Source organism: Peromyscus eremicus, chromosome 9, assembly GCF_949786415.1.
Source record: "Peromyscus eremicus chromosome 9, PerEre_H2_v1, whole genome shotgun sequence".
Classification (NCBI taxonomy): Eukaryota; Metazoa; Chordata; class Mammalia; order Rodentia; family Cricetidae; genus Peromyscus; species Peromyscus eremicus.
In genome coordinates this window covers 77839621-77867188 of record NC_081425.1, presented here as the reverse complement: position 1 = coordinate 77867188, position 27568 = coordinate 77839621, and the positions used below count along the sequence as shown (strand labels likewise).

At 52.5% G+C, this 27568-nt stretch overlaps 2 protein-coding genes across 7 annotated transcripts; one reads left to right on the top strand and one right to left on the bottom strand.

Moving 5' to 3' along the window:
• The first annotated feature begins 225 nt into the window (after positions 1-225).
• Positions 226-10395, top strand: Ndst2 (N-deacetylase and N-sulfotransferase 2). Its single transcript, XM_059273819.1, has 14 exons — positions 226-376; positions 974-1069; positions 3378-4711; positions 4908-4995; positions 5214-5368; positions 5531-5716; positions 5992-6120; positions 6244-6426; positions 6515-6611; positions 8382-8505; positions 8638-8812; positions 9017-9390; positions 9546-9648; positions 9750-10395. Exons 3-14 carry the CDS (start codon positions 3710-3712, stop codon positions 9873-9875), a joined length of 2742 nt encoding a protein of 913 aa, XP_059129802.1. The 5' UTR covers positions 226-376; positions 974-1069; positions 3378-3709; the 3' UTR covers positions 9876-10395.
• A 104-nt stretch (positions 10396-10499) lies between these two features.
• On the bottom strand, positions 10500-26607 carry Zswim8 (zinc finger SWIM-type containing 8). 6 transcript variants are annotated; one of them, XM_059273814.1, is made up of 26 exons: positions 26088-26607; positions 23025-23178; positions 22701-22795; positions 22209-22381; positions 21932-22039; positions 21725-21806; positions 21483-21603; positions 20898-21099; positions 20565-20740; positions 19290-20271; positions 18219-18329; positions 17882-18061; positions 17605-17788; positions 17286-17384; positions 16299-16423; positions 15624-15864; positions 15380-15538; positions 15046-15274; positions 14583-14875; positions 14212-14435; positions 12479-12967; positions 12083-12266; positions 11817-11993; positions 11543-11662; positions 11112-11222; positions 10500-10977 (listed from the first exon to the last, which is right to left on the bottom strand). In XM_059273814.1, exons 1-26 carry the CDS (start codon positions 26293-26295, stop codon positions 10517-10519), a joined length of 5688 nt encoding a protein of 1895 aa, XP_059129797.1. In that variant the 5' UTR covers positions 26296-26607; the 3' UTR covers positions 10500-10516. The 6 variants fall into 6 exon arrangements, with proteins under 6 accessions (XP_059129797.1, XP_059129796.1, XP_059129798.1 ...); XM_059273813.1 differs by having other exon boundaries at positions 18198-18329; positions 26088-26606; XM_059273815.1 differs by having other exon boundaries at positions 12107-12266; positions 18198-18329; positions 26088-26606.
• Positions 26608-27568: the final 961 nt, after the last annotated feature.

Genomic DNA, 27568 nt, shown 5'->3' with positions numbered 1-27568 from the left:
TGTGCCACCCGGCGTGGAGGAGGGGGTCCGCTCGGTAGGCCGCGCGCGAGGCCGGAGGTGCCGGAGGTGCCGGAGGTGCCGGAGGCTGCGGCCCGGCTGGGCGCTGCGGAGGGCCGTTGGCTTCCCCCTCCCGCCCGACCCCGGTCGCGCGGCGGCCACGCTCGGAGAGCGCGCGGACCCGAGCGCGGGCGCCGCGAGCCGCAGCGCGCCGCCTCCCCCTGGTGGAAGCGGTAGTTGGGCCCGGCTGCGGCGGAGCGTTCGCTCGGAGATGGCGGAGTCGCCGCGACGCGGCCCGAGGCCCCGCGAGCTGGGAAGCCGGGCGGCCCCGGGACGCGGCGGGGCCCGGGGACAGCGGGGACGCCGCCCCCTCCAGAGGGTGAGCCATCCTTGAGAGCAAGCTCCGGTCCACGGTCGCCCTCCGTTTTCCCCATCAGACTTCCCGGGAGTGTCGCCACCGTAACCACCCGCGGGGTCGTGCTGGGCGGCCCCTCATCCGGCCCTGTGCGCCCCTTGCCTGGCGTCCCAGCCGCTGGCCTCCTCCCAGTCGCCTCCTTCGGGTCACTCCGCCTGGGCCACTACCGGCCTCTTTCAGCCGGTGCCTGCCTGGATGTCAACTCTCGGCCGCGCCCCTGCCCCTTCCCTCCGGCTTCCCCACCTGTGGGCGCCTCGTTTCTTTGCTGAGCGCCTGGCTCCCGCAGGAGGTCCCTCTGCCGTCTAGGCCGGGTCCCCAGTCGGTGTGCCATCTCCCCACAGCTGCAGCTCTGCCGGCTCCCCAGTGGCGGGCCCACACCTCCAGTCCTCCTCCCTGACCCTGTATTTGCTGTCCACTTTGGATGACGACCCTTGGTTTTCTCCTTCCTCGGAAACTTTCCACTGCCACACACACATGTTCCTCCTCCAGTGTTAGTCATTCCACTGCCCCCCCCCAAAGTTCTCACATGACCCCCTCCCTAAATCGTACTGCTTCCTCTAGGTATGAAGCTAAAATGCGGTTTGTTACAACACGAGAACTTGACAGGCCTGACCTTTGAATCCCAGTTCCTCCACGGACGGAGCTTTGTGATAGTGGGTAAGTTACTAAACTTCTCTGGGCCTGAAATTGTGTGTGTGTGTGTGTGTGTGTGTGTGTGTGTGTGTGTGTGTGTGAAATGGAACTAATACTAGTTATGTGCATTTTTCCTACCTCTTAGAACTGGTACAGTTCTAAATCAAGTGCTTCTTGATTTACGTCCTGATAAACCTTTAAAATACCCTGAATTAAAAATGCGTAGAGTACACCTAACCTACTAACCACAGTAGCTTATCAGTGCCCTTTGCTGTGTGATGTAAGTTGCTCAACATTGTGGTTGTGTGGCAGAGGAGGAACATACACTGTCTAGCATTACAAGAAGAGCTTTGTTTGGAAGTCCACTACCTTAGGAAAGGGTCAGAGTTCCAGGGCCTGGGGCTGTAACTCCAGGCAGAGTACTGGCCTAGCCTGCGCGAGGCCACGTATTCCATCGCCGGCACCAAAAACCACACCACAAAACGATTTGAAGAACGCTTTATACTAGACGTTTATCGTTTGCACATTGTAAGAAGTGGAACCGTTTTAAATCTGGGTCTGTCTGCATGTGCAAAGCCCTCAGAAGAATGCCTGACAAGTAGTAAGCATTGACTAGAGCTGTTATTAACACGGGTGATACATGTGAAGTACAGCGTGCTCTCAGTGAGCTCCCACTACTCCTCTCCTAAAGTTGTCTCTGTTAGAATTCAGCTGTTCCTGCCAGACAGTGGCGGCGCACACCTTTTGTCCCAGCACTCGGGAGGCAGAGGCAGGAGGATCTCTGAGTTTGAGGCCAGCCTGGGCTACAGAGCGAGTTCCAGGACAACTAGGGTTACGCAGAAAAACTCTGTTTGGGGGGCAGGAGGGGGGGGCGGGATTCAGCTCCTCCCATGATCTACACCTCTCCTCCTACTGTCTCTTCCTCCCCTGCCGTTGAATTTAGATGCACGGTATGCATGGGCTTCTCTACTAAACTAGGACTCCAGCCCCATCAGTTTTGTTCCGTCTCCCAGCTCTCTATGGCAATTAGTTTTACCCAGGCCAAAGCAGAACTCTAAATAAATCATCGTAAATCATCTATCTGTCTGGATTCTGAAGGACCTTGTCTCCACCTGTCACCACTGAGGTGTGTGCACTGGGATGGGTGCTAGACGGATTGCCCGCTCTTAACCTCACTGTGAGTGGCTAAGATACAAAGGGACGGAAAACTTGCGGCAGTCTGTATGAGAAAAAGAGGCTGTCAAGTTTGAGCTCCTTAAAACTGTTTTCGGATCATCTGCCCCGATTCGCTGTCTGTAGCTGGACCCCATCCCTCATGTCCTCCAGGCTAGCTCAGGGATGCGCCTGTGCGCTTCTGGAGTGAGGACGTGGTAACAACACCTTGGTTAATTCAGGAAGGAGGGGTAGAAATGGATAGGGAGAGAGTCTGGAATCCGCTTTCTGGCTCTTCTTAGGTACTGGTGACTTTTTATCTTTTCTCCTGATTCTGGCATGGGTGAAGTGAAGGGTAATTTTTTACAAGTGGTGTCAAGGAGAGTCTCCCCAGTTCTGGACTCAGAAACTCTCACCGTTTCTCAAGTTCCTCCACCACAGTGTCCTCATGACTGCTAGTTCGTTAGTACCGTTGGGTGTGATAATGGGTGTGATTGATGTAGAAGATTAAGACTCATGAGTTTTCTCCTATCTGATGTTTCATTGGATCATGAGACTTCTGAGACATGCTGCCTATTCCTTATAGAGAGCCCACCAGAGCCTCTGCTCATTGGCAAACTGCTCAGTCTCTGGATGGGAATTCCTTTCAGAGTAGACCTCTGTTCACCCTCTTGGCTGTTTGGTCTCTGTGGATAGGCTCTTTCATAACTTGAGTTGCTGCTGCAGCTTGAGCAGAAGGGAATTTGGACATTCATTTGGGTGTTCTAAGAAAGAGGACGAGCTATGAAGCCAAGGTATGGGATTCAGCTTGTATCTGTCTATACAACAAAGCATCTGGGCCGGGGAGATGACTCAGTGGGTGAGATGCTTGCTGGGTCTGGATTCCCAGGACCCGTGAAAAGCCGGGTATGTGACGGTACACATCCCCAACGTGGGGACGTGAAAGCAGGCAGATCCGGGAGTTTGCTAGCAAGCATTCAAATGGGAACAGAGAGCTCCAGGGTCAGTGAGAGACTGTCTCAAACATATGAGAGCAGTACACACACGCACACACAGGTGTCCAGGCATGCGCATGCATAGAAGAGATCATCTAGTGAGCATGGGGTAAGAGATGGATAAGGAGAATGGTTAGTGGTAGACTTTCAAAGGAAGAAGTAACCCACTGATTTCTGTTTTACAGAGTGTGGGGCCGCCATGCTTGTGGACTTTGCTGATTTCTGATGTGAAAGCCTCCACCAGAGCTGAGGAAGCTCAAGTCTCAGCCTAAGGCATGGGCCAGGGGGCCATGGTGACCTGAGACCAGTGGGTTCTGTCCATTGCAGCCTGTTGTTCCTCTGCCTCCCTATCCTAGATTGAAAGGGTTTGTGTCCATCTCATCAAGGAACTGACCCTAAGAGAATCCCTTTCCCGTATTTTTCTCTTCTTCTGCCCTACCGAGACCATTCCAGCCCACAGAGCTCCTACCTCCCATCTCCTGAGGTGGTCCCCGTCGCTTCCTCATTTTCCCTCGCCATGCTCCAGCTGTGGAAGGTGGTACGCCCTGCTCGGCAGCTGGAACTGCACCGCCTCATACTGCTGCTGATAGGTTTCAGTCTTGTCTCCATGGGATTCCTGGCTTACTATGTGTCCACCAGCCCCAAGGCCAAGGAACCCTTGCCTCTGCCCTTGGGAGACTGTAGCAGTGGGGCAGCTGGCCCTGGCCTTGCACGGCCACCAGTCCCACCTCGACCCCCTAGGCCTCCAGAAACCACCCGAACGGAACCTGTGGTCCTCGTGTTTGTGGAGAGTGCATACTCACAATTGGGCCAGGAAATTGTGGCCATTTTGGAGTCCAGTCGTTTTCGTTATAGCACTGAACTAGCACCTGGCCGAGGGGATATGCCCACACTGACTGATCATACCCATGGCCGCTATGTCTTGTTCATCTATGAGAACCTTCTGAAGTATGTCAACTTGGATTCCTGGAGTCGAGAACTGCTGGACCGGTACTGTGTGGAGTATGGTGTAGGCATCATTGGCTTCTTCCGAGCCCATGAGCATAGCCTATTGAGTGCCCAGCTTAAGGGCTTTCCCCTTTTTCTATACTCAAATTTGGGGCTCCGGGACTACCAAGTGAATCCTTCAGCCCCTCTACTACATCTCACCCGCCCCAGCCGCTTGGAGCCGGGCCCACTGCCTGGTGACGACTGGACCATCTTCCAGTCCAATCACAGTACCTATGAGCCCGTGCTCCTGGCCAGCCATCGGCCAGCTGAGCTCCCTGTACCAGGACCGGTGCTTCGGCGGGCCCGGCTCCCCACTGTGGTCCAGGACTTGGGACTTCATGATGGCATTCAGCGGGTGCTGTTTGGACACGGCCTTTCTTTCTGGCTTCATAAACTTGTTTTTGTTGATGCTGTGGCATACCTCACTGGGAAGCGCCTCTGCCTGGACCTTGACCGCTACATCTTAGTGGACATCGATGACATCTTTGTGGGCAAAGAAGGTACTCGCATGAAGGTGGCTGATGTTGAGGTCAGTTTTTCTTTTCCTCATATGTTTCATTTTGCTAGAAAATTGACACGCTCTGGCTGTCAGATTCTCTGCTTTGATTCTGAGCTGGTCATAGATAGAGTCTCTGCCTTTTATAGTTGGAAAGAAAGCTACTTACTATCTATTTTCGCTCCGTCTGTTGTCTCCCGATTTGAACTTTCTCTACGATTCTTTCCAGGCTCTGTTGACCACCCAGAACAAACTCAGGACCTTAGTTCCCAACTTCACCTTCAACCTGGGCTTCTCGGGCAAGTTCTACCACACTGGTGAGCTCACTTCCTGTTCTGACCAACTTCAGCTTGATCTGTCTCTTAGTATTGACGCTGGGCACACAGGTTGGAGAAAGGGACAGAGTTTAGGGACAGTGCAGGGATGAGCTTGTGACAGACTTGGGTTGGCATGAGTGGCTGGAGAATACACTGTCAGTGGGCCCTGGGCGGGGTCAGTAATTACAAACCCAAGGACAGTCAGCGTGTGCTGACAGGGACCGAGGAGGAGGACGCAGGGGACGACATGCTGCTGAAGCACCGTCAGGAGTTCTGGTGGTTCCCTCACATGTGGAGCCACATGCAGCCACACCTCTTCCACAACCGCTCTGTGCTGGCTGACCAGATGAGACTCAACAGGCAGTTCGCTCTGGTGAGCCTTCTGACTCTCCTTCCCAGACGTTCTCCCAGAGAGAACCCTTCCTTGTTAGCCCTCCCTCCCTAATGGATACCCTTTCCTACCCTTTCCAGTTTCCTTTCTGTGGAGGCATCCCCACCCTCTTTACCCTCTACTGAGAGTCTATGCCATTCCCAGGAGCATGGGATTCCTACTGATCTGGGATATGCTGTGGCCCCCCACCACTCGGGCGTGTACCCCATCCACACGCAGCTCTATGAGGCCTGGAAATCTGTATGGGGCATCCAGGTGACCAGCACTGAGGAGTATCCCCATCTCCGCCCTGCCCGCTACCGCCGTGGTTTCATTCACAATGGCATCATGGTGAGGGATTCCCACTATAAATTTCAATCAAACTTTGAAATTTAGACAGCCTTTAACTGGCATTGACTTGTGACTTGTCAACTGCCAGCCCAAGGCATCCACAAAATAGGGGATAAAAATCATGATAATGCAGATAGTAAATTTTGTTACTATAACTTCAAACTGGGCCTCTATAAACTCAGGGAATCCCAGCGCCTCCTGACTCTGGTCCGTATGTGCTCTCTCCATCTTAGCATTCAGATCTCATCTATCCCTGTACTTTCTTCTCCTCTCAGGTGCTCCCCCGGCAAACATGTGGCCTCTTCACCCACACGATCTTCTACAATGAGTATCCTGGAGGTTCTCGTGAACTAGATCGGAGCATCCGAGGCGGAGAGCTCTTTCTGACAGTGCTGCTTAATCCGGTGAGGTGCCCAAAGGGACCCAGAAGACTAGAGAGCCAAAGTGTTCTCACACCAGTGCCTTTGCTCACCAGAGCTGATTCTGAGATGGGGTGGCTGAGTCTCACGGCAGGCATCCTCTTGTAGATCAGCGTCTTTATGACCCATCTGTCAAACTACGGAAACGACCGTCTGGGCCTGTACACCTTTGAGAGCCTGGTGCGCTTCCTCCAGTGCTGGACACGACTGCGCCTGCAGACCCTCCCTCCTGTCCCTCTTGCACGAAAGTACTTTGAACTTTTTCCTCAGGAGCGAAACCCCCTTTGGCAGGTAAGGATGGAGCTCAGGCTGACAGAGATCTGATGGGGGTCAAGGGTTACGAGGTGAGTCCTCATCAGACCCGTGGCCTAACCTTCAGAATCCCTGTGATGACAAGAGGCACAAAGATATCTGGTCCAAGGAGAAAACCTGTGATCGTCTCCCCAAGTTCCTCATTGTGGGACCGCAGAAGACAGGTAAATTGTCCAGTCGGTCTCTCCTCGGCTGCCTTCTCTACCCACTTCTAATTAACCAAGTCGCTTGCGAAAAGGATTCAGTTTTTAAAAAATTGAATTTATTTAGTGTGCTTGTGTGCATGTGTGTACACATGTGCAGGAAAACTTAAGGCATCAGTTATTTCCACCATGTTTTGGTGGGTTTTTTTGTTTTGTTGTTTTGTTTTGTTTTTTGTTTGTTTTTCAAGACAAGGTTTCTCTGTGCAGCTTTGGCGCCTTTCCTGGAACTCACTCCATAGTCCAGGCTGGCCTCGAACTCACAGAGATCCGCCTGGCTCTGCTTCCCAAGTGCTGGGATTAAAGGCAAGTGCCACCACCGCCCGGCTTCACCATATTTTGTTTTGTTTTTTTGAGATAGGGTCTCACTGTGTAGACTCATTCTGTAGACCAGGCTGGCCTCAAATCCACCTGCCTCTGCCTTCCGAGTGCTGGGATTAAAGGCGGTGCCATAGTATTTTTTAAAATTGCATTTATTTAGTGTGTGTGTATGTGTGTGTGTCTACACATACATGTACAGAATGAGGGAGTCAGTTTTCTCCTTGCACCATGTGATCCTGGGGATCAAACTCAGGTTGTCATACTCAGTGGCAAGTATCTAATCCACAGAGTTACCGCCACAGCCCTGAGACAGGAATATTTCCCCTTAATCCTAGCTATATAGCATAATTATTTATAGAAAACAGGGCATAGTGGCTCACCTGTAACCCTAGCACTTGGGAGGCAAAGACAGGGGATTACATTGAACTTAAAGCCAGTTTGGGCTACATACTGAGTTCCAGGCTAGCCTGGAATACAGAAAGAAGACCCTGTTTCAAAAACTCAGAATACTGTACTACTAATAAAGAGCCATCCATGTGTGCATGCTTTGCAGGGGTAGTATAGTGACAATTTTGTTTTCCTTTCAGTGTTTTGAGAGTTGAACCCAGGGCCTTGCACATGCTACCACTGTACTGTTCAGCTAATCGCCAGCTCCCATAGGTGGAATTTTTGTTTATTTGTTCAGTCTTTTGAGACAGGGTCTCATGTCACCCAGGCCAATCTTGAGTCCCCTGATCTCTTTGCTTCAATTTTCCAAGTGCTGAGATTACATGTGTAAGCCACCATACCTGGCTCCGTCTGTAGAGTGTACAAGAAAAAATAGGGCTGGAATGTTTGCTGAGCATGCACAAAGCCCTAGGTTTCAGCCCCAGCATATAGCCAGTGTGGTGGAACAGGCAGGATCAGAAATTCAAGGCCATCCTTGGCTATAAGACAAGTTTGAGGCCAGCCTGGGCTGCATAAGACCCTGTCTCAGAAATCTATAAAATAGCCAGATGTGGTTGTCCAGGCTTGTAATTCCAGCTGTTTGGGAGGCAGAGGCAGCTTCAGTGCCTGCCAGCTACAGAATGTCTTCAAGGAAGCCTGGGCAATTAGTAAGACCTAATCTCAAAATAAGGAAAGCCAAAGGTCTGGGGCTCCAGCTCAGTGGAAGAGTCTGCCCCACGTGTGAATCCCTCGACAGTCCTGAGCACCAGGGAAGGGGAGGGAGCTACATGCGATTCGGATACAGTGCAGGGCCAAAGCCACTGTTTTTAACCCATTCCTGGGCCTCTCTCAGGGTTTCCTTCTCTCATTTTACTTTGGCAGAGGGAGTTTTATTACCCACAAGTGAGTATTTTCTTACTTCCTTCAAACTCGGGCTATTCAGCCCGCTGCTTTCCTGGAACAGGCTGGTCCTTGTCTTCCACACAGGCACCACCGCTATTCACTTCTTCCTGAGCCTGCACCCAGCTGTGACAAGCAGCTTTCCGAGCCCAAGCACCTTTGAGGAGATTCAGTTCTTCAGTGGCCCTAATTACCACAAGGGTATTGACTGGTGAGACTGGGCCCCCGAGTGTCTCTCAGAGCAGCAGTGCCTTCTCCAGACATAACCCACTCCGGCTTCTGCCAGTACACAAACATCTAGGCCTGCCACTGAAACGTTTCTTCTTTCTGTGCTACTCTGTAGGTACATGGACTTCTTCCCTGTTCCTTCCAATGCCAGCACTGACTTCCTCTTTGAAAAAAGTGCCACCTACTTTGACTCAGAGGTTGTACCGCGGCGGGGGGCTGCCCTTTTACCAAGAGCCAAGATCATCACTGTGCTCACCAACCCTGCTGACAGGGCCTACTCCTGGTACCAGGTTTGCTGAAGCTGGGGACCACTAGGCCTTAAGGGAAAGGTGGAGAAGGTAGTAACTGCCGGAGATACAGAAAGGAGGGAGGGTAGGGAAACTAAACTAGTCCCTTAGGGAGGAGTGGCTATGCTATTGTCACCAGACAGGAATATGGCCGGAATAATACTGTCCCATCACCAGCCCTAGCCCTTCCTATCCTTGGTTCTGCAGCACCAGCGAGCACATGGAGACCCGGTTGCTTTGAACTATACGTTCTACCAAGTGATTTCCGCCTCCTCTCAGGCCCCCCTGGTACTTCGGTCCTTGCAGAACCGTTGTCTTGTTCCTGGCTACTATTCTACCCATCTGCAGCGCTGGCTGACTTACTATCCTTCTGGACAGGTACGGTCTCCCAAGAGCAGAGCCTTTGTTAGGGTCCCCTCCCTTCAGCCCAGTCTTAGGAATCTAGAGGGAACCACACCCCTGTCCCTTCAGTTGCTGATTGTGGATGGGCAGGAGCTTCGTATCAACCCAGCAGCCTCCATGGAGATCATCCAGAAGTTCTTGGGTATCACCCCCTTTCTGAACTACACGAGGACCCTCAGGTGGGAGAGCATGGTCTAAGGGAAAGAAGGTTTTGTGGGGAAGGGGGGTCGTTTGGAAGAGACATATCTCCTTATGGGCTGGGAGGGGTAGGGTACATTTGTGGGGCTTGAATTTTTCTTCTCCTCGACACCTAATGGTCTGTTCCTTTGAGCAGGTTTGATGAAGATAAAGGATTCTGGTGCCAGGGACTTGAAGGTGGTAAGACTCGCTGTCTGGGGAAAAGCAAAGGCCGGAGATACCCAGACATGGACCTGGAGGTCAGTGAAGCCGGGGACGAGGTTGCCGCCGCTGCACCTCCAGGGCCTGGCCCTGCTGCGCTCCTCACTGTTTGTCTCTCCTTTCACTTTTCTCCCCTCAGTCTCGCCTTTTCCTTACCAACTTTTTCCGGAACCATAATTTGGAACTATCAAAGCTGCTGAGCCGGCTTGGACAGCCATCCCCCTTGTGGCTTCGGGAAGAATTGCAGCATTCCACTGTGGGCTGATGCCCCCGCCTTCCCATACCAGCAAAAAGCCTGCTGCTTCACTGAGGGGCAAGCCTTACTTAGAGCAGGGCCCACAAGGGGGATTAGCGTGGCCTGGCCCGTTACCCCTCTACCTCAGTGGCCCTCCCAGGACTGGAATGGCTGAAAAGGGCATCCATCCCTTTCCCATAGTTTTGGGGCCTAAATAAGGGGGCTTCCCTTGGTACCCTGTATCATGGTACTAGGTACCTTTGACCTATGAACCTGGGAGGTGAGGAAGAGAGGGTCCAAGGAGGGGGTAGAAGAATGTATTAATTCAGTGATTTCCCTCTTCATCCCTAGCAGTTTATCTGTCTATGCCTACCCATGAGAGGGCCCCTTTGCTACGGCCCCTTGAATCAGACAGTGGGATCTACCTGTGGCCTGGCCTCCCTAGTGTCATTCACATTGAATGGGGATGAGGTCGGACAGTTGCTCATAGAGCTGAATATGAGCCCCAGCTGTGGGCCAGAAATGTCCTTAATAAACATCCTTATTTTTCTCTTTTGTCTACTTCACTGCAGTGAGAACCACCCAGAATATAGCAGGTATCAACTGCCTTTCCACAGCTCTTCTACACAAGGAAGAAGGGAAAGACCCAGAGAATAGAGTAAAAAAGGACTTTATATATTTATAAATGCCAAATAAATACCAGAGGCCACCCAACGCCCTCTCCCAGACAAGGCTGTCTCCCCCAGCCCTAAGCTTCTAAGGTCTGAGACATCTTGGCCCCAAGCTACAGCCCAAGAGCAGCTGCCAGTCTGGGCTACCAGGGAATTGAGTGGGGATGATCTGTCCAGCCAAGAGTCACTCCCTCCGTGTGAGGGGCCCCCATAGCCACAGGCCTGCGTCCCTATATAGGGCCCTAGAGGGGCCAGACTCAGGGGGAGAAGGTGGTTATCTCGAGAGAGACCCGCTGCCACAGCTCCTTGGTCTGTTTGCTGCGCTTGAGGTTCTGCAGGATGTCGTTGAACTGCATCATGCCCATGGGGGTCAGGCAGAAGGCGCTGCGGGCACTGCGGATCGCATTCACAAAGTCGTCGTAGTCGGCAGGGGTCAGATGAATTAAGCGGTGATGGATGTACTGGAGGGTGGGTTGGAGGGGAGTCTTGGCACAAAGCGCACACAACTGGGGCCCACCTCCCTTAACATGCTAAGGGCTCTGGTCCTCCTGCCCAGGAGGTGCTCCACCTTGCTGCATATTTCCTAAGTTATCACCTGCATGTATGCCTGCTGACAGCGCTGCACCAGCTGGTGGAAGGCCGGGGCCCGAAGATGGTTGTGGGCATGAATGGGGTTCAGCCGCTGCAGCGTCTCCATGACGATCTCCTGCAGCACAAACGGGCTCAGCACCCCCTTGGCTGCCCCCACACAGAACTGGTGCACGTAGTTCACTCCTGGGGGGCAGGGGGAGGGGCATGAGACGGGGGTGGCCACCTCTGCCCTAGGGACCCGCTTATATATCTCAGCTCTGGCCTGACAGAGAGCCTCCCTCCACCCCAGGAGCTGAGGTAACCTTCCGCCCCCCGCGCTTGCACACATACCCGACCAAGGCCTCAACTCTTGAGCAAGAGCTAGGAAGGAGGTCTGGGATAGGAGGGTAGGGAATCAGGTCGGGGGACAATGGTCCTGGGGAGGGGAGGTGTTACCCAGCTTTGCTGCCAGCCCCAGCAACCATTTGACATCATCTGTGTAGGGGGGGGAGCGGGAGAAGTTGTTGGGGTGATCGTTGTGTGCCCGGCGACCCAGCATCTCCAGTGCCAGCATCCCTAGGAAACACAGATGGGCACACAATCGGGTATCTCCTCCACCTTTTACCCCAGCTTGGTACCTGACCCACAGTAAAATTCAGAGCCAGTGGAGGAAGTCCACTGAAGAGCCCCTCACGTAGCTGTAGGTAGGAGTACAGAAGGGGCTTCTCACCAACACGGTAAGCAGCATGCAGGTGGTGCAGGCTGTGTGGACTGACTGGCTGGCTGTGTGTCTCCTCCTCGGGTGGTGGAAAACCTCCGCTTACCAGGGGGCTGGGCTGCGTGGTCAGAGCAGGCAGTGAGGCACCCTGGATGGCTGGAAATGTGGGTGCTGGGTGGACACTGCTCACTGAGGGTAGATCGAGAGACGTGTGAGAGAAGATGTGCAGAAAAGATTCCCCCCACCTCCCATGTCCTGTGCACCTCCCCTCCATTCACCTGCTCCCTGTCCCAGAAACTCACAGGCCACACTGGTTGGCAGTGGGAGCCCTGGCTCTGTGTGGTAGGGATGGACTGTGATGGGAGCCATAGAAGGGACAGGGAAAGATACAGCAGTGGCAGCAAGTGAGGGAGGAGTCACTGAGTAGGGGTATTGAGCCCCCAGGAATGCAGGATGCACACCCTATACGATGGGGAAAAGAGCAGATAGCAAGTTATGTTGGTGACAAGTGCGCATTCCTACATTCTTGATTGCCCTTGGTCTCCCATTGACCCGTCATCTCACCAGGACTCCTGGACAGCCCTAGTGAACTCCCAAAGTACTCTACTCCAACCCCTATGAACTCCTGGTGTTCTCCCACATGCCCCACACCGCCAGGAAAAGACGAGTCTCACCTGTGGGTATGCAGAGCTGGGCACAGGGAAGACGGCAGGCCGGGGCATATGAGGCATAGGGTGGGCAGGGTGAGCTGGGTGAGTGAGGTACTGAGGGCTGCAGGGCAGGTGGGGCTGTAGAGCAGTGTAGGGGTGCAGGCCAGGGGAATGACCGTGCCCCAGTCCTGGACCTGGATATAAACTGGATCCCACTGAGATGACTGGGACCACTGTGGCTGCTGCTGTCACTGCTGCTGCAGCCACTGTGACAGGTTCAGTCCCTGGGGCACCCCTGCCCTCAGGCAGCCCCCGCCCAGCCTCCCCAGCAGCCCTCATCCCACTGCCGCTACAGCTTGTAGCCCCTTCACGGGCTGTGGATGGGCCGCCTGCCGTCTGTTCATAGAGCCAAAACCACTGGTGAGCAACCTCAAACAGCACTTCAGGGTATACACCCCCACCCTTGGCCGCCTCTTCCACCGCCATGCAGGCCTTCTCCAACATGAGGTTATCCTGGAAAGGAACACAGAGCCTTACCCAGGAATGATGGCTAGTTGGGGGGGGGGGGGGGGCATCGGAAATCAGGGCCAGTGCTCACAGGATCAGCAGGGAGTGCTTCACACAGACACCGCACAAATAACCTGCCGCTCAGAGCTCATCATTTCTCTAAGGCCACCCTCAGGGGTCATCCTGGTCCCTAAGGGTAAGCCACTATTTCCTTGTGTATGTAATGTAATGTAAAACCCTAGCTTTAGGATTATAACAGGATAAATATCATAGAAAGCAACACATAATATATGAATATAAAGGATGAATGTGAAAATGTGAATTCATATTATTGAATATCCCTAATTTGAAAATTGGAAACACTAAAATCAGAAACATTTTGAATACTAACATGATACCTCAAGTGGAAAATACGACTTTCATGCACAAACAGGGCTAGAGAGTGTAATTCAGTTGCTTGCCTAGTCTGTATGAGGCCCTGGGTTCAATTCCCCATAAATACTAATACATACACTGGAGAGAAAGAGGGCGAGAGAAACACAAGATTATCTCTAGGCTATGTGTGTAATTAATACACAAAATATGAAATTCATAATTAGATTTGGGTTCTATCCCCAAGATAGCTCATATTTAGGAAAATATTCTGAAACCTGAAATCCAAAACACTTCTAATCCTGAACCTAACAGATACTCAACCTATAATATGTGAAATGTTACAATGAGAGAAAAATTAGATGCTTCATAAACTCTTAAATACGGGGAAATCAAGAGGGCCCCTAGACCCCATACTAATATTATTATTATTATAATAGCATGTCCCAGCTACTCAGAAGGCTGAAGCAGAAGTAAGTTCAAGCCCATCCTAAGCGACTTAGGCCTCTTGGAAGGAAGGAAGGAAGGAAGGAAGGAAGGAAGGAAGGAAGGAAGGAGGAAGGAAGGAAGGAAGGAAGGAAGGAAGGAAGGAAGGAAGGAAGGAAGGAGGAAGGAAGGAAGGAGGAAGGAAGGAAGGAAGGAAGGGCGGGCCACAAGACAGCTTGTAGGTAAAGACACTTGCTGCCAAGCCTGACAACTTGAGTCTGATTCCTCAGGCCCACAAGGTGTAAGAAAAGAAACTACAAGCTGTCTGGCCTCCACACATACCTACTGTGGCACATACCCCACCCCATCATATACACACACACACAAACTTTTTAGGAGGAGAAGTGCTGCCCTGAAGTTCCCCGTGCACAGACAGCTGAGAGCAGAGGTACCTGTTCCTTGCACTGCACCAGGGCTCGCTGAATTTCATTGGGGTTCAGCGCATGGGCATGAGGCAGGCAGCTTAGAGCCAGCTCGGCCGCTGCCCTCACCATGTTGGAGTCTCGTGCCCGTGATGCTCTGTCAGCCAGTGATGCAACCTCAGGGGGCGTCAGATGCCCATCCCAGCATTCCACCAGAATAGTCAGGGCTGCACTGCCAATCTCCATTGCCTGCCCTTTAGGGAAAAGAAAAGGAGCAAAGTGGGCACCCCTGGAGGTCTGGGGATGATATCTGTCATCAGATCAGCAATGTCACAAAGACAAGACCCTTCCTTCCAATCCACCTCCATCCTGTATGCAAATCAGGACACTGGATTACTTACCTGTAATCCAGGATACATGGGAAGAATAGGTACGGGAGAGCCAGTTAGGAGAAACAAAGTTGTGCAGGCCAAGGGCATAAAGCCCAATCTCAAAGGCGCAAAGGTGCAGGTTGCGGTGAGGACCCTGATGGCCTCCTGAGGAAGATGGGTGAGTGAAAATGGAGGTGCTGCTGTTGCCCCCTGCCTTGATCAGAACTGTCTTCGCCAATTCGAAGTAGAAGTGTGCAGCTGCCTCTGATGGCTGATTGGGTACGTGGGGGGCATGACTCTCAGGGCGGCGGCCCTTGTAACACCTGAAGGAGCAATGGGGTATTGACAGGGTTGGAGTTTCTTCAAAATCGTGTCCAAGGAGGTTAGGAGAGACCTGGGTAAGTAAGGCTGTTAGGGACAACAGCTAGGTCACACTAGGAGTTGGTTTTGAGGATGGGCTAGATTAGAGAGCTGGGCATTCCTCCCTACTGACCTGCCAACTTCAACCGTCTTTGCCCGGGCCCCTCCACTGGCACTAGCCCGGCGGCTTCCACTGGAGGATGAGGAGCCCAGGGAGTCTGAGGAAGAGCTGCTAATGCTGTCACTATCTTGTCCTCGACCCCAGGAAGTAGGGGCCCAGCCCCCTCGAAGCGGCCTTCGGCTTAGGGTGGGAGAGCTGTCCGACGTAGTTTCAGGGGCACTGCTGTCAATGCTGGCCATGCCTAGTACCCCAAAACAAGCCAGTGTCGGGAATCAGGAGTACCTGAAGTCAGTCTCCAGCCTTCACCACTAGCCTACGCTCCGTGCCATCCCATAGGTTCTCCTACCTGTGTGCTTCTTTTTGGGCCGCCCTGGGGAGCCCCAACCTCGACCATTATAGCCTCCACGACTGCCAAGAGCCAGGCGGCTAGGAACCTTCCCCTCCGGCCGTGGAGTCAAAGCTGCCTCAGGTGGGAGACCCTCACAGGGGGAATGTGGGGAGTTTTCTGAATGAGGAAATAGGATACTGGGATGAGGAAAGGGCACAACATGACTGTACCACTCACCCCCTGCCCAGTGCCCCCACCTCACCAGGCACATTCTTCTCTGTGAAGCCCTCAGTGGGACCTGGCCCAGCCCCTGTCACATTCCCTGGCTGAGCAGGCCCTGCAGAGCTTGAAGTCAGAGGTTGCAGGGCCCCGGGCGCAGCGGGGGCCCCATGCTTTGAAGGAGATCTCTGGTTGGCCGTGGCTGGACGGCTAGATGAGTAGAAAGAACTCAGTGTCTGTGGCTTATGTGTCTGGCTTTCTCGGTCCAAGAGTTTGTCTAAGATCTGGAGGAGAGACAAGCAGTAACATGACGTCCTTTATTTCCTGAATTCTGTTACCTTCCTGTCTCCTTGAAGCAGCCCAGTGCTACCTCCTCAGGTAGTCTTCCCCAGTTGTAACTACAGGATAACCTCCCCGCTTACATGTCTCGGAATCTTCCATAACACTTACCTGAGGACTGAATATACTGATATTCAATAAATATTGAAATAAATGAATGATTGACTTTATGCTCTCTGCTTCTCTTCTTCCACCTCATGCCCAAGCATACCTATAAGAACCATTGGTCTCTTGTTCTTTATGAGAAGTCTCCAAGATTCTCTACTTACCTCCTACAGGCAAACCAGTACTTTGGTCATTGTACTGGCAACTTCTGAGAAAGAGAGTGACAGTTTGCTCACTTGCTGCCTGGCAAACACCCAGTACCTCAGTCCCTTACCTTCTTGAGCTTGGCCTGGTCATCCTTGTAAGTGATCATGAGTGCTAAGGCCAGGTCGCCCTTTTCCCGGCGTGTGCCTTCACAGAGGAGGGGATGTTCCGCCTCGCTCACTGTTGTCTTCATGCCTGTGAGGAGGTACTCTTGGGGGTTAGGAGTGGTCATAGCTCCAAAGACAGCAGAAGCACATAAGCCAGTTCCAGCCACCAGCTCATGAGAAAAAGGTCCCCAGCTTATCATATACAGCCTTAGCTCTGTCCGCTTTCCAAGACTTTTGTAACCTGTTCTACTCTACTGGAATTAAAGGTGTGCAGCACCACACCCAGGCACATCCAACTTTTTGTTTGCTTGCTTGCTTGCTTTTTTGAGGCAAGATTTCATGTAGCTCAGGCTGGCCTCAAACTTGCTATGTAGGCAAGGATGAAAAACTCCTGATCTTCCTGCCACTACCTCCCAAGTACTGGGATTGCAGGCATAACCATCGTATTTGGTATTAGAGCTGAGGCCATTCCTGATAATTTCCTGTCTACAACTTCCTGATCTTTTAACCTACTTTACCTAATCTGTCACCTCCCTGAGACCTTTCTTTTGATTTTTATTTTGCTGCGCTTTAAACACCCACCATATGTAGCACATATTTAAATTTTATTTATTTTTATTTATGTGTTTGGCTTACATGTATGTATGTATGTACCATGTACTTGCAGTGCCCATGGAAGCCAGAAGAGAGGGCATTTTATCCCTTGGAAAATGGAATTACAGATGGTTGTGAGCCATCATGTGGGTGCTGAGAACTGGACCCTGGGTCCTTTGGAAAAGCAGCAGGTGCTCGTAACTGCTGAGCCAGCTCTCCAGCCCCTGCTCTAAGTTCCTGACTGTGTCATAGCACTAAGTAGATGGTCCACACATGTACTCCTGACTTTCCCATCACAACCCCTCAAGCTCTGAGCCAGGCTTTGCTCAAGGACATGTTCAAGACAAGACACTTACCCAAGGCAGCAACTGCCGCTTCAAATCCCAGCTCCTCATCTCCAGGCATCTCGTTATTCCAGTTGCGACTTGGGGGCCGGGAACCCGTGGGAGAAACCACTAGATGAAAATGGGTTAAGTCAGGCAAACAAAAGTATCACAGGAAAGAATGCAAAGAAATCCAAGACCCTCATCATCCAAGACCTACCCATGAAGCTGCCTGATGGGTCCTAAAGATGACTCAGCCAGAGTCTTACAGTTCTTGGGTTTCCTTTAAAAAAAACAAACAACTACCCTTCTCCCCACAAGTCCTCCACTTACTGTAGGGCAGATACTATACCTGGAGCACAGAGGACATCAAAGATGAAACTGGCCAACATGAGGGGCAGCACAGGCCGGTAGTCACAGAGCGTGCCCTCCCGGAGTTCTTCTGCCCGGCACCGCATGGTACTCATTTCACTGGGACCCAGAGGGATCTTCTTGAGCAGAGCAGCCACCTCAGATTCCTGATATGCCAGCTTTACCTGAGAGTACAGGAAGGAACTCAGACCACCTGTACCTCAATGGAGATGAAGAAGTGACATGATCAAGGACAAGACTCAGATGGAACGTCTGACCTCCAAGGCCTTGGTGGAAGCAGGGGGCCGCTGGAGCTCCAAGGCAAACATGCCAACTCGGAAGGCCAGGTTGTGGTGCTCTGGGCGCTCACTGAGCACTGTCAACAGGAAAGCTGCTTTGGTGAGGGTGTTGGTGGCCACCCAGGTCTGACGGCTTGTGGATACCTTGTTTTTCTTGCCCTAAATGGAAGTGCAAAGAGTTGGACAAATGAGTCTGATTCACCTCAGTGGAGGTAGAAGGAGGCTCTCCTTTGGGGTGGGAACAGGATCAGGGATAAGTGGAGCCAGGAAAGTAGAGGAAGGAGGTCTCTCTCACCTTGGCAGGGGGCGGCTCTACCTTGAGGTCAGGTGGGTTGGCTAGCAGGTCCTGGGCAAGCTCCACGGTGAGGCGGGAGGCCTCACTGCTGTAGCCATGGGCATGCAGGGCCTCAGCACAGGCAAATAACACCTACAGAACATAGGACCAAAAGATCAAAGGCCTTCCCTTGGAGAACATCACACTTGACTATGAGGCACATATTCCTAAAGCACTGGCCCATGCTGATCCTGGGCAGACCACACGAGTTCAGTCTGGTCACAGACACAACCAACATTCAAGATTATGTGATACCAAGTAAGAAAGGGCAAAAGGGGGGCAAACGGATAGGCTGGCTTGTACGGACTTGGAACAGAGGATCACTGCTACTCTCATCTGTGGTAGGGGGTCATCTCAGGTACAGTAGGCTAGGGGAGCCAGCAGAGGCTGTGGGAGCTCAAAGAGAGACTTCTCAGAAGACAAGGGCTGTTTTATTTTATCTGAGCCAGGGTCTCCCTATGTAGCTCAAGCTGGCCTCCAACTGGAAATTCTCCTGCGTCAACCTCCCAAGCGCTAAAATCACAGGCATCTGCTACCACACCTGGCAAGGAGGGGATTCTGAGTTCATCAACCTATGTCCCTATCTCTCAGAATTTTAAGGTCTCTAAGACCTGAAAAAAGAACAAGAGCTAACCAAGCCTGGTGAGAAGAGAATTCCAGGCAGAAAGGCCAATTTGTACCTAAGTATGTAGGCAAGAGGGAGCGTGGTAAGCTCCAGGACTAAGTGACCGGCACAGAGGATGAAAGACAAAGTCAACACTGGAGAAACTGGCCAAGGTCAGACAGAGTGGAGCCCCACAGGTCATGCCCAGGACCTTCGGCTTTATTCTAGGGCAGCAGCCACCACTGAAGACTTAGTAGTACACAGACACAGTATCTGAGAAGTGTCCAGAAAGCCTCAACGTGGGAGCAGTAGAGAGGACACACTGCAGACCAGGAGGCCGATTAGGATACTCTGCAGAACGTCAACAGGCATGCTAATGATCTTGATCCTTCCAACTAGAGCCACTGCAAAGGAACACTCACCCTCCCCCTCTTCTCCAGTCCCCTCACCTCCATTCGGCTCTCCTGTTCCAGCGGCTTCAACCCAGCAAACAGGTCGTGCTCCTCCCCAGCCCCGCCCTCGGCCTTCTCCTCCTCGCCTCCAGCCCCATCCTGAGCATTCAGGTAATACGCTTGGTAGTCATCCTCCTCCTCTCCAACTGCAGGAGCCGCTTCTTTAGTTTTGTGGAGCCCACTGCCACTGTCGTCTGTGGAAGGGAGGTCATCTCGGCTACAGACCTCCCCGGGCAGCAGGCTAGGGCGGCCAGCAGAGGCTGTGGGAGGTTCAGGTCCTTCTGAGAAGTACACACCAGCATCTTCCTCATAAGTATCTGGGGGCTCGGGCAGGAAGGTGGAAGGTCCTCGGGAGCCAACCGAAGGACAGGGAGGAGGACTCTCAGGAAATCCACCAAAGGTGCTGGCCTCTGCACCCAGGGCCAGGCTGCTGTCGTCCAGGCTCATCTCTGCCAGGTCTGGTTCCAGGGAGCTGTCTTCACTGCTTAGCCGTCGTTTGCTCCCACTGCCTGCCGAGCTCTTGCCCCCACTGCCAGGCCCACCCAGGACCTTGGCTTTGCCCCCACCTGCACCCATCTTATGCAGAGTCTTATCTCCTCCTTCAGTAGAGAGGCGGCGGGGACCCCGCTGTGAGGAGACCCCCTCACCCAGTCCTTTGCGCTTGGCCCCAGGTTCCTTGGGCCTCACAGCTGGCTCAGTAGGAAGAGGTCGGGGTCGGGACTCTTCCAGGCCCCCAGATCGAGAGCCTCCTGGCCTAGCAGGCAGAGCCCGGGCCCAGCACAGGGCTAGCTTCCGGTCAGTGCCACTGTAGGTGACACCGGGAAGGGGGTAGGCCTCTTCCCAGTTAAAGTAGCAGGCCTCCACTGCTGGCCGGAAGCCAGGGAAGAGCCTCTCCAGGGCCTTCTTGTGCTGTCCCCGCTTGACGTTCTCGATCACCTTCAGCTGCCACTGACGCAGCTGAGCGCACAGCTCCCGGCGGCTGTGGAAACAAAGGGCAGGAGGCCACTCTAGGGGGACAAGCAGTTGCTGAGAGTGGGAAGGAGGAAATAAAATAGGAATGCACCCTCAAAGGCATAGAGAAGGGGCACAGAGGGGAGGGCCCGGAGGGAAAGAAGAAAGCCTGTCAGAAACAGGACTCACAAATGCCGGCAACACCAGTGCTCGGCACTTCCCATCCCCCATGAGAGAAATCCCCACACTCGAGGAGGATACCAGTGTTCAGGCTGGCCTGGGCTGGCCTTGTCAGGATGTGGGCATCCTGGGAAGACTCACCGCTGAGGGCTGAGGGCAGGGTCCAGCACAGCCAGCCTCCATAGTGTGACCATCTCATCACACATACTTGCACATGCGTGGGCTGCTACCTCTGACTGCCCATTGCTACGGCCTGTGTGACCACTGGCACTGCTGTGTGAGGCTGAGGTGCGCACACTGTACCACCAGCCTGTTATCTGGAGACCAAGAGAACTGTGAGGTGTACCATAGCTCAGGAAATCCAAGAAGCCCCTCCCCTCCCCCAAGTTCCTGTCAGAAAAAGGAGACTACTACGACGACGACGACGAGAGGGAAAGAAGGAACTACCACGCAGCTCCCGTCCTGAGGTGTTACCTGTTCATAGGTGAGGCACTGGTCAGTGAGGATCTCTAGCAGAGGAGCAGCATTGCTGTCCCTCCGCTTGAACATCTCTCGAACAATGCTAAGCAGGTTCCAGACACCCTCGGGTTCTCGGCCCCTCAGAGGGCGCAACAGACATGCCCATTCAGCAGCGGCAGGAGGTTCCGTGGAAGACAGATACATAGAGTTTACATCACTGTAGAAGGAACAGAGAACATGAGGAGGAGGTAGGGCTGAATGAAGGGGGTTAAAACAGAGTAGGGCTTTGATCTAGAGGGAATCCTGACCCAGAATACAGAGTGGAGGAGAAAGGACACCTGAGACAAAATCTTGACCTTTCTGTGCATCTGCATCAGTACGACCAGCCAAAGGAGGAGAAAAAAGGACCTGACTCCGCCCAGACAGAAACCCACTCTGACTGCCTGAGGTCATCATCACTCATGATTCATCACTGGTACCTGTGTGCTGGGTACCATGCCAATGGAGGGATGAGATGCATTAATAGAGCAAAGCTCTATCAGAGGGAGGCCCGAGGACCTCCTACTCAGCACAGATTTAGTGTGCAGAGGTCCAATTTACCTGAAGACCACGGGAGAGGGGCCACAGAACTTGTGCAACGTCTTCTTTATGTTGTCAGTGAGTGTTGACTCATCCAAATACCAAGTGCTCTGCTCTGAAGCTGAGGGCCCTGCTGTAGGGTCTGGGAATGACAGGTGATCAGTCACCTATTGATAAGCACTCGTTCCCCCGACAACAAGGAGCCCTCAGTAAGGGCTGCTCTGTCCTAGCTGCTTGCTAGCTTGCTTGTCCAGCACGCTCACCTGGAGCTCCACAGACTGTGTTGATGGCTGTTGACTGGGAAGAAAGGAGTTCGTCTAGGAGACGCTGAGCTGTGGGGAGTATCTGAGGGGAAAGGTACAAAGGTAGAGAGAACAAGGCACAGGTGACTCCAAGGAGGCCAAACCTAACAGGACGGCTGACGCAAAGGCTGAAAGGCAGCAGTGGGAAGATGTGCCCACCTCACCCACCTGCTGAGGGAGCTCACTGATAAGGTACTGAGCGAATTTCTGAAGCTGGTCCCTCTGTAACCGAGACAGGGACTCTGAGACGGGAGCCCGCAGACAGACTGCAGAAGCCTGGAGGAGCGAAGAGAAATAGGGCCACCTGAGAAAAGGTTTTGGAGCTGGAGCTGAAGAGAGGTGGGCAAAGGGGAGGTAAAGGGGCTCACATTATGGCCAGGCATGCAGCAGAGAAGGGGGGAAATGGAGCGTAGGATAGGGCCAGGATAAATTGGGAGGGCCTCACGTTGTGAATGCGGAAGAGACAGAGTGCCACGACATGGGTGCACCATTTGGCCCCAGCCCCACAGGTACAGCTACAGGAGGTGACCCGGCAGCGGTCAAACATCACAGCCACATTGTAGGCCCCTTTGGGAGGGACCATCTGCGGTGGCACCACTGTAGCACTCAGATGGAACCCTACGGAGAAATAAGGGCATGGTCAGAGTCTCTGCTCTCAACCCTGGCCCCATACTTATTTATATACAGTAATTCTTGTTTTGGTTGTTTGGTTGGTTTTTTGAGACAGGGTCTCTATGTAGCTGTCCAAGAACTAAGTGGCTGTCCTCAAACTCACTATAGAGACCAGGCTGGCCTCAAATTCAGAGATCCATCTGCCTCTGCTTCCTGAGTACTGGGATTAAAGCACGTGCAACCGTGGTCAGCCACAAAGGTTCTCAATCTTTAACCCCAGTGATGAGAGGAACAAGGTTACCACAGGGCATGATGGAACCCTTACCTATCTGCAGTGGATCTTTCACAGCCCTCATGCGGAACAGCTGATCCCCTCGCTGGAACTCATCCGCACTGCCATTGGCTAGGCATGAATACAGACTGGGGGAAGAAGAGGACATGGCCACAACCCAGCAAATAACCTTCCCCAGACACTGTTCCAGGCAACTCTCTCTATTCGCACGCCTTAGGGGGAAATCCCAGGCACTCCCCCTTCCCTTATCTTCCTCTTAGCAGTTCCAGCTACAGTATCTCTTTGTCCTGCAGAAAGCCCAGCGGCCAGTATGAGATAGCAGAACTTCATTGCCCAGTATCAGTTCTCTGGACTCACCGAATGTCCTCTTCATTTTCAGGGAAGCTCCAAAAAGCAATTCGGAGTTGGAGTTGTTCAGGCACTGGAGGATAAACTTTTTCCACCACTTCAAATGGGATGTGAAATGCTACCTGCTTTGCTGACAACTCCACCAATGGGATTACCAATCCATCTTTCAAAACAAAGATTGGGATGGTGGAAGAGAAAGGATCATAATTATCTTGCCATAATTACTTGGTACCAGCACCACACCCTGGGTACCTGTGCACACACACCCTCTTCTTAGAAATATATATTTTGAAGGCTTTCTGGTTTTTGTTTTTATGTTCTTTTTATTGTTGCTTTTCGAGATAAGGTTTCTCTGTGTGGTCCTGGCTGTCCTGGAACTTGTTCTGGAACAGCCTGGCCTCAAACTCAGAGATCCACCTGCCTCTGCCTCCCGAGTGCTGGGAGGTATATGTTACCACACCCTGTATTTTTAAGTTTAATTTTATTTGTTTGTTTGTTTATTTATTTATTTATTTATTTATTTATTTATTTATTTATTTTAGAAACAGGGTTTCTCTGTATAGCTTTGCATCTTTCCTGGAACTCACTCTGTAGCCCAGGCTGGCCACGAACTCACAGAGATCCGCCTGCCTCTGCTCCCCCAGTGCTGAGATTAAAGGCGTGTGCCACCACCACCTGGCCTAAATTTTATTTTTTTTATTGTGTGTCTGGATGTGGGCTTGTGCATGTGTGTGTAGGAGCCCATGGAGACCAAAGGAACCCCTGGGGCTGGAATTACCGATGGTTATGAGCCATCCCACATGGGTGCTGAAAACTGAATGAAGGTCCTATGGAAGAGCAGCAAGCACTCTTATTAGCCTCTGAGCCATCTCTCCAACCCACCCGCTTCTTGTCAGGATATAATAACCCTTAAAACTCCTTCTGAGAGAGGGCAGCTGGGCAGTCTCCAGCCACAGTCAGCTGGCCACCTCAAGCACAGAACAGTAGATAGCAGGGAGATTCTAGGAAACTCCTGGCCAGATAGGTGTGTTCTAGGACTCTTGGCAGGTAATCTACCCACAGGCCTCAGCACCAAATTTCCCACACTCTCCACTTACATTCACACTACATTGTACTGTGTCTTTCATTCACCTCTGATTGCCTTTTTACTTGTCCCCTTTCTCTAAATGACTGCAGGCCCCCGTCTAAGGAGGGAAGATGAGCCAGAACTCAGGATAATTATTCAGGGATCTCAGGAAGCAGAAGTGTCTACAGGGCTAAAGACTGACTTCCCATCCTGGAAGCCAGGAGAGATAGTTATCCCAGGGCAGCCAGCTGCTGCTCCTGAAATCACCTGGAGCAGGTGGAGTCAGCACTCGGTTTTTCTACACCGTTTTAACAAAAAGCAGCAACGGCATAGCGGACTGCAATCTTACAGCAAACAGCTGTACTTGAAGGCTGATAGAAGAAGAAGAAGAAGAAGAAGAAGAAGAAGAAGAAGAAGAAGAAGAAGAAGAAGAAGAAGAAAATCACAGAACAGAAGAGAATCTTTCAAAAACAACAGCAAGCCTTTTTTGAGTTAAGCAACTGAAGGTGGCTGAGGAGGGCATGGGGTAGAAATGGTGTATTCAGGCCAGGTCTGGAAGGCTGTGACAGGAGGGTCAAGACCTGCCTAGACTGTACAGCCAGGTCCTATCTCAGGAGGAAGGCAGGGAGGGAGGGAGGGAAGAAAAGGGGAAGATCTTGACTTATGCAGGAGGGTATCAATATCTGAAAATCTTCACTACTATGCTTTCAATGACTCCCCCCAAAGTGAGAGAACTTGAAGGCCCCCCCCATAATCCACACTCTCAAACATGAAAGAAGCAAGGGGCTCACAAAAGATTCACATTGAAGCTGAGTGTGGCCTGTGTGTGTATGTGTGCATACACACGCAGACAAGTGGTGTCTCTCCAACTGATGCTGAGTGCTACCACTCCTAAAAAGTGGCACAGGCAAATTTCTCTCCATCCTAAAGGGGCTCCTACAGAAGAGCTTGCAGAACAGGTCTTTCAGAATGGCCTGGCTAGAACACATAAATTAATCCTTTCAACTACTGAAGAAAGCCAGCTTCCACCAAGGCCCAGGACAAAAACTGCCTTGGGCAGAGCAAGGGAAGGATGTGATGATCCCTGAGCCTGTGAGGTTTCTCTTAGCTTCACTTCTCTCTATTCCCTCTACCAAAGCACAATTCTTCACAGCACTAATCTCCAGCTTCACTGGAAGACCAAGAATGAATGAAACACAAAAGAAAGGTGCTTCATGAGGAAAGCCCCAAGATAACTGCTCCCCCTCCTGCCCGGACCTCAGCTATGGAAGTCCACGGCTCCCACCCTCCGGCCCCAGCCTTGGCTTCTGACAGATGCCAGGAGCAAATATCTGGTTTAACCCTATGAATTATGACATCTCCTCTCACAGGCAAGATCACTTCCACTTTCCTCTTGGTAGAATCCTTTCCTAGGGCAGCTTATGAGCAAAGATCAACATCCTGGGAGCAGAGCAACCATGCACCATCTCACAGAGTGACACACTTCAAGTGGTAACTTTTTCACCATCCACACCTAACCACATTCTTTTCGGGCTACTTCTGGTTTACTAAAGGCCAAATTCCGTTAAACATTCTTAAAACAGAGAAAGGGTATTCTCCCATATTCGCTCTCTAAGGCGTAAAGGAATAACAAAAGATCTTTCTGGCCAACCCAGGATGTTCTCTGCCACAACACAAGCTTGCGTGAGCGCGCGCGAATGAGCGCGCGCGGGATCTCTCTCTCTCTCTCTCTCTCTCTCTCTCTCTCTCTCTCTCTCTCTCTCTCTCTCCCCCCTCCCTCCCTCCATCTCGCCTCGCTCCCTCTTCTTTCTCCTCTCTCTTCCCACCCCTTTCTCTCTCCTCTGTCTGCTGTGAAGATGCCACCCTAGCCCTGGAAGGCCAGAAAAACGAGTCCTGAAGTCTGCTCTAAGCTTGGGACAGCTCCCGCTCCGGACAGCTCCCTAGCAAGGCCTAAGCGGGGTTTGCCTGCTCCCCTCCCCCTCGCAGCCTTCCCCGCTCATCCTCACCTCGCATTCTGGTACCGCCACTGCCACCTCCGCCACCGCCTCCAGTGGGGGAATTGGGCCCCGCTGACTGTTTGCGCCATCCTCGCCAGTTCTGGCAAAGGCTCTCGGCCTCGGAGATGAACGAACAGAGTGAATCCTCCTCAAAGCGGTCGGAATCCTCGAACGAGAAGCGCTCGCCGTCCTCCCACTCCGCGAACATCAGCTCCATGGGGCCCGCACCCCCCGGGGCCGGGTCTCCCCCCGCGGATCCGGGGCCTGGGCCGCCGGCCGGGGACTGAGGGGAGGCCCGGGGCCTGAGGGGCGAGCCGGGGCTGGGGGTGGCCGGGGCGCTCAGGGCGGCCGTGCCGGGCGAGGATCTCAGGCCTGGGAGGGACACCGGGCCGGGCCTCACCCAACAGCGAGGTGAGAGCGGGGATTGTGGCCAGTCTGCGAGACTCGAGGCCGGGACGAAGCGCTGGGCGGCCAGGGCCTCTAGGCGGCTGCGGCACCGCCTCCCCCATCAGCTGATCCGAACTTCCGGCCGCGCCGGCCATCACCACTTCCGCCCTCGCGTGCTCCGGGACTGGACCGCGTACGGGCGGGTGTAGAGGACACGTGTGTGCATTGCCTGCTCTTTTCTCTAGTCCACCTGCACACACAGCTCCCAAATGTATAAGAAACAACTACAGATTCCAGCAGTTACTTGGTGCCCATAATGTCCCCAAGGAAGAAACTGCTGCCGTTCACGTCGAGAATCGCAGGCTGTCAGTGGACAGTGCAAATGACCATTGGATAGGTTATTGTCAGCCTCGGGATAGGCCCTGAAGCCGCATCGCCTTCTGGGAGTTGTAGTCCAGAGCCTATAATCCGGCCACTTCTATATAGGAGTCTAAGGGGGAGCGCCAGGAAAGAAAACATGCCCTATTCCTCCATATGGCCTTTGAATCTAAGGATTTGTAATCTGCGTGTGTGCGTGCGCGCGCGATGTAGACCTTTTATCAGTCTAGAGAAGCTCATGGATGCCCTCCACTGCCTGTTTATGAATTACACATTAATTAGGTTTAAATACAAATATCAAGACTTTAATTTTAAAAAAAAACTTGCAATAGTACTGTTTATTTTATTTTATTTTTTTGTTTGAGACAGGGTTTCTCTGTATAGCTTTGGAGCCTTTCCTGGAACTCACTCTCTAGCCCAGGCTGGCCTCGAATTTACAGAGATCTGCCTGCCTCTGCCTCCCGGTGCTGGGATCAAAGGTGTGCGACACCACCGCGCGGCAGTACTGTTTATTTGTACAGCAATCGCCAAGAGCGGGCAGAGTATTTAATTAATTGATAATGTTTACCTAGTATTTACAAGGCCCTGGGTTCTATGCCCACCCACCACCCACTGAAAACATTATTTCATATAGACACTAATGCTACTGTCACTTGTTTCCTGTAACCCTGATTGAAATGCTAAATTTCAGCTGTGATTAGATATATTTCTCTTCATCCCAGCTC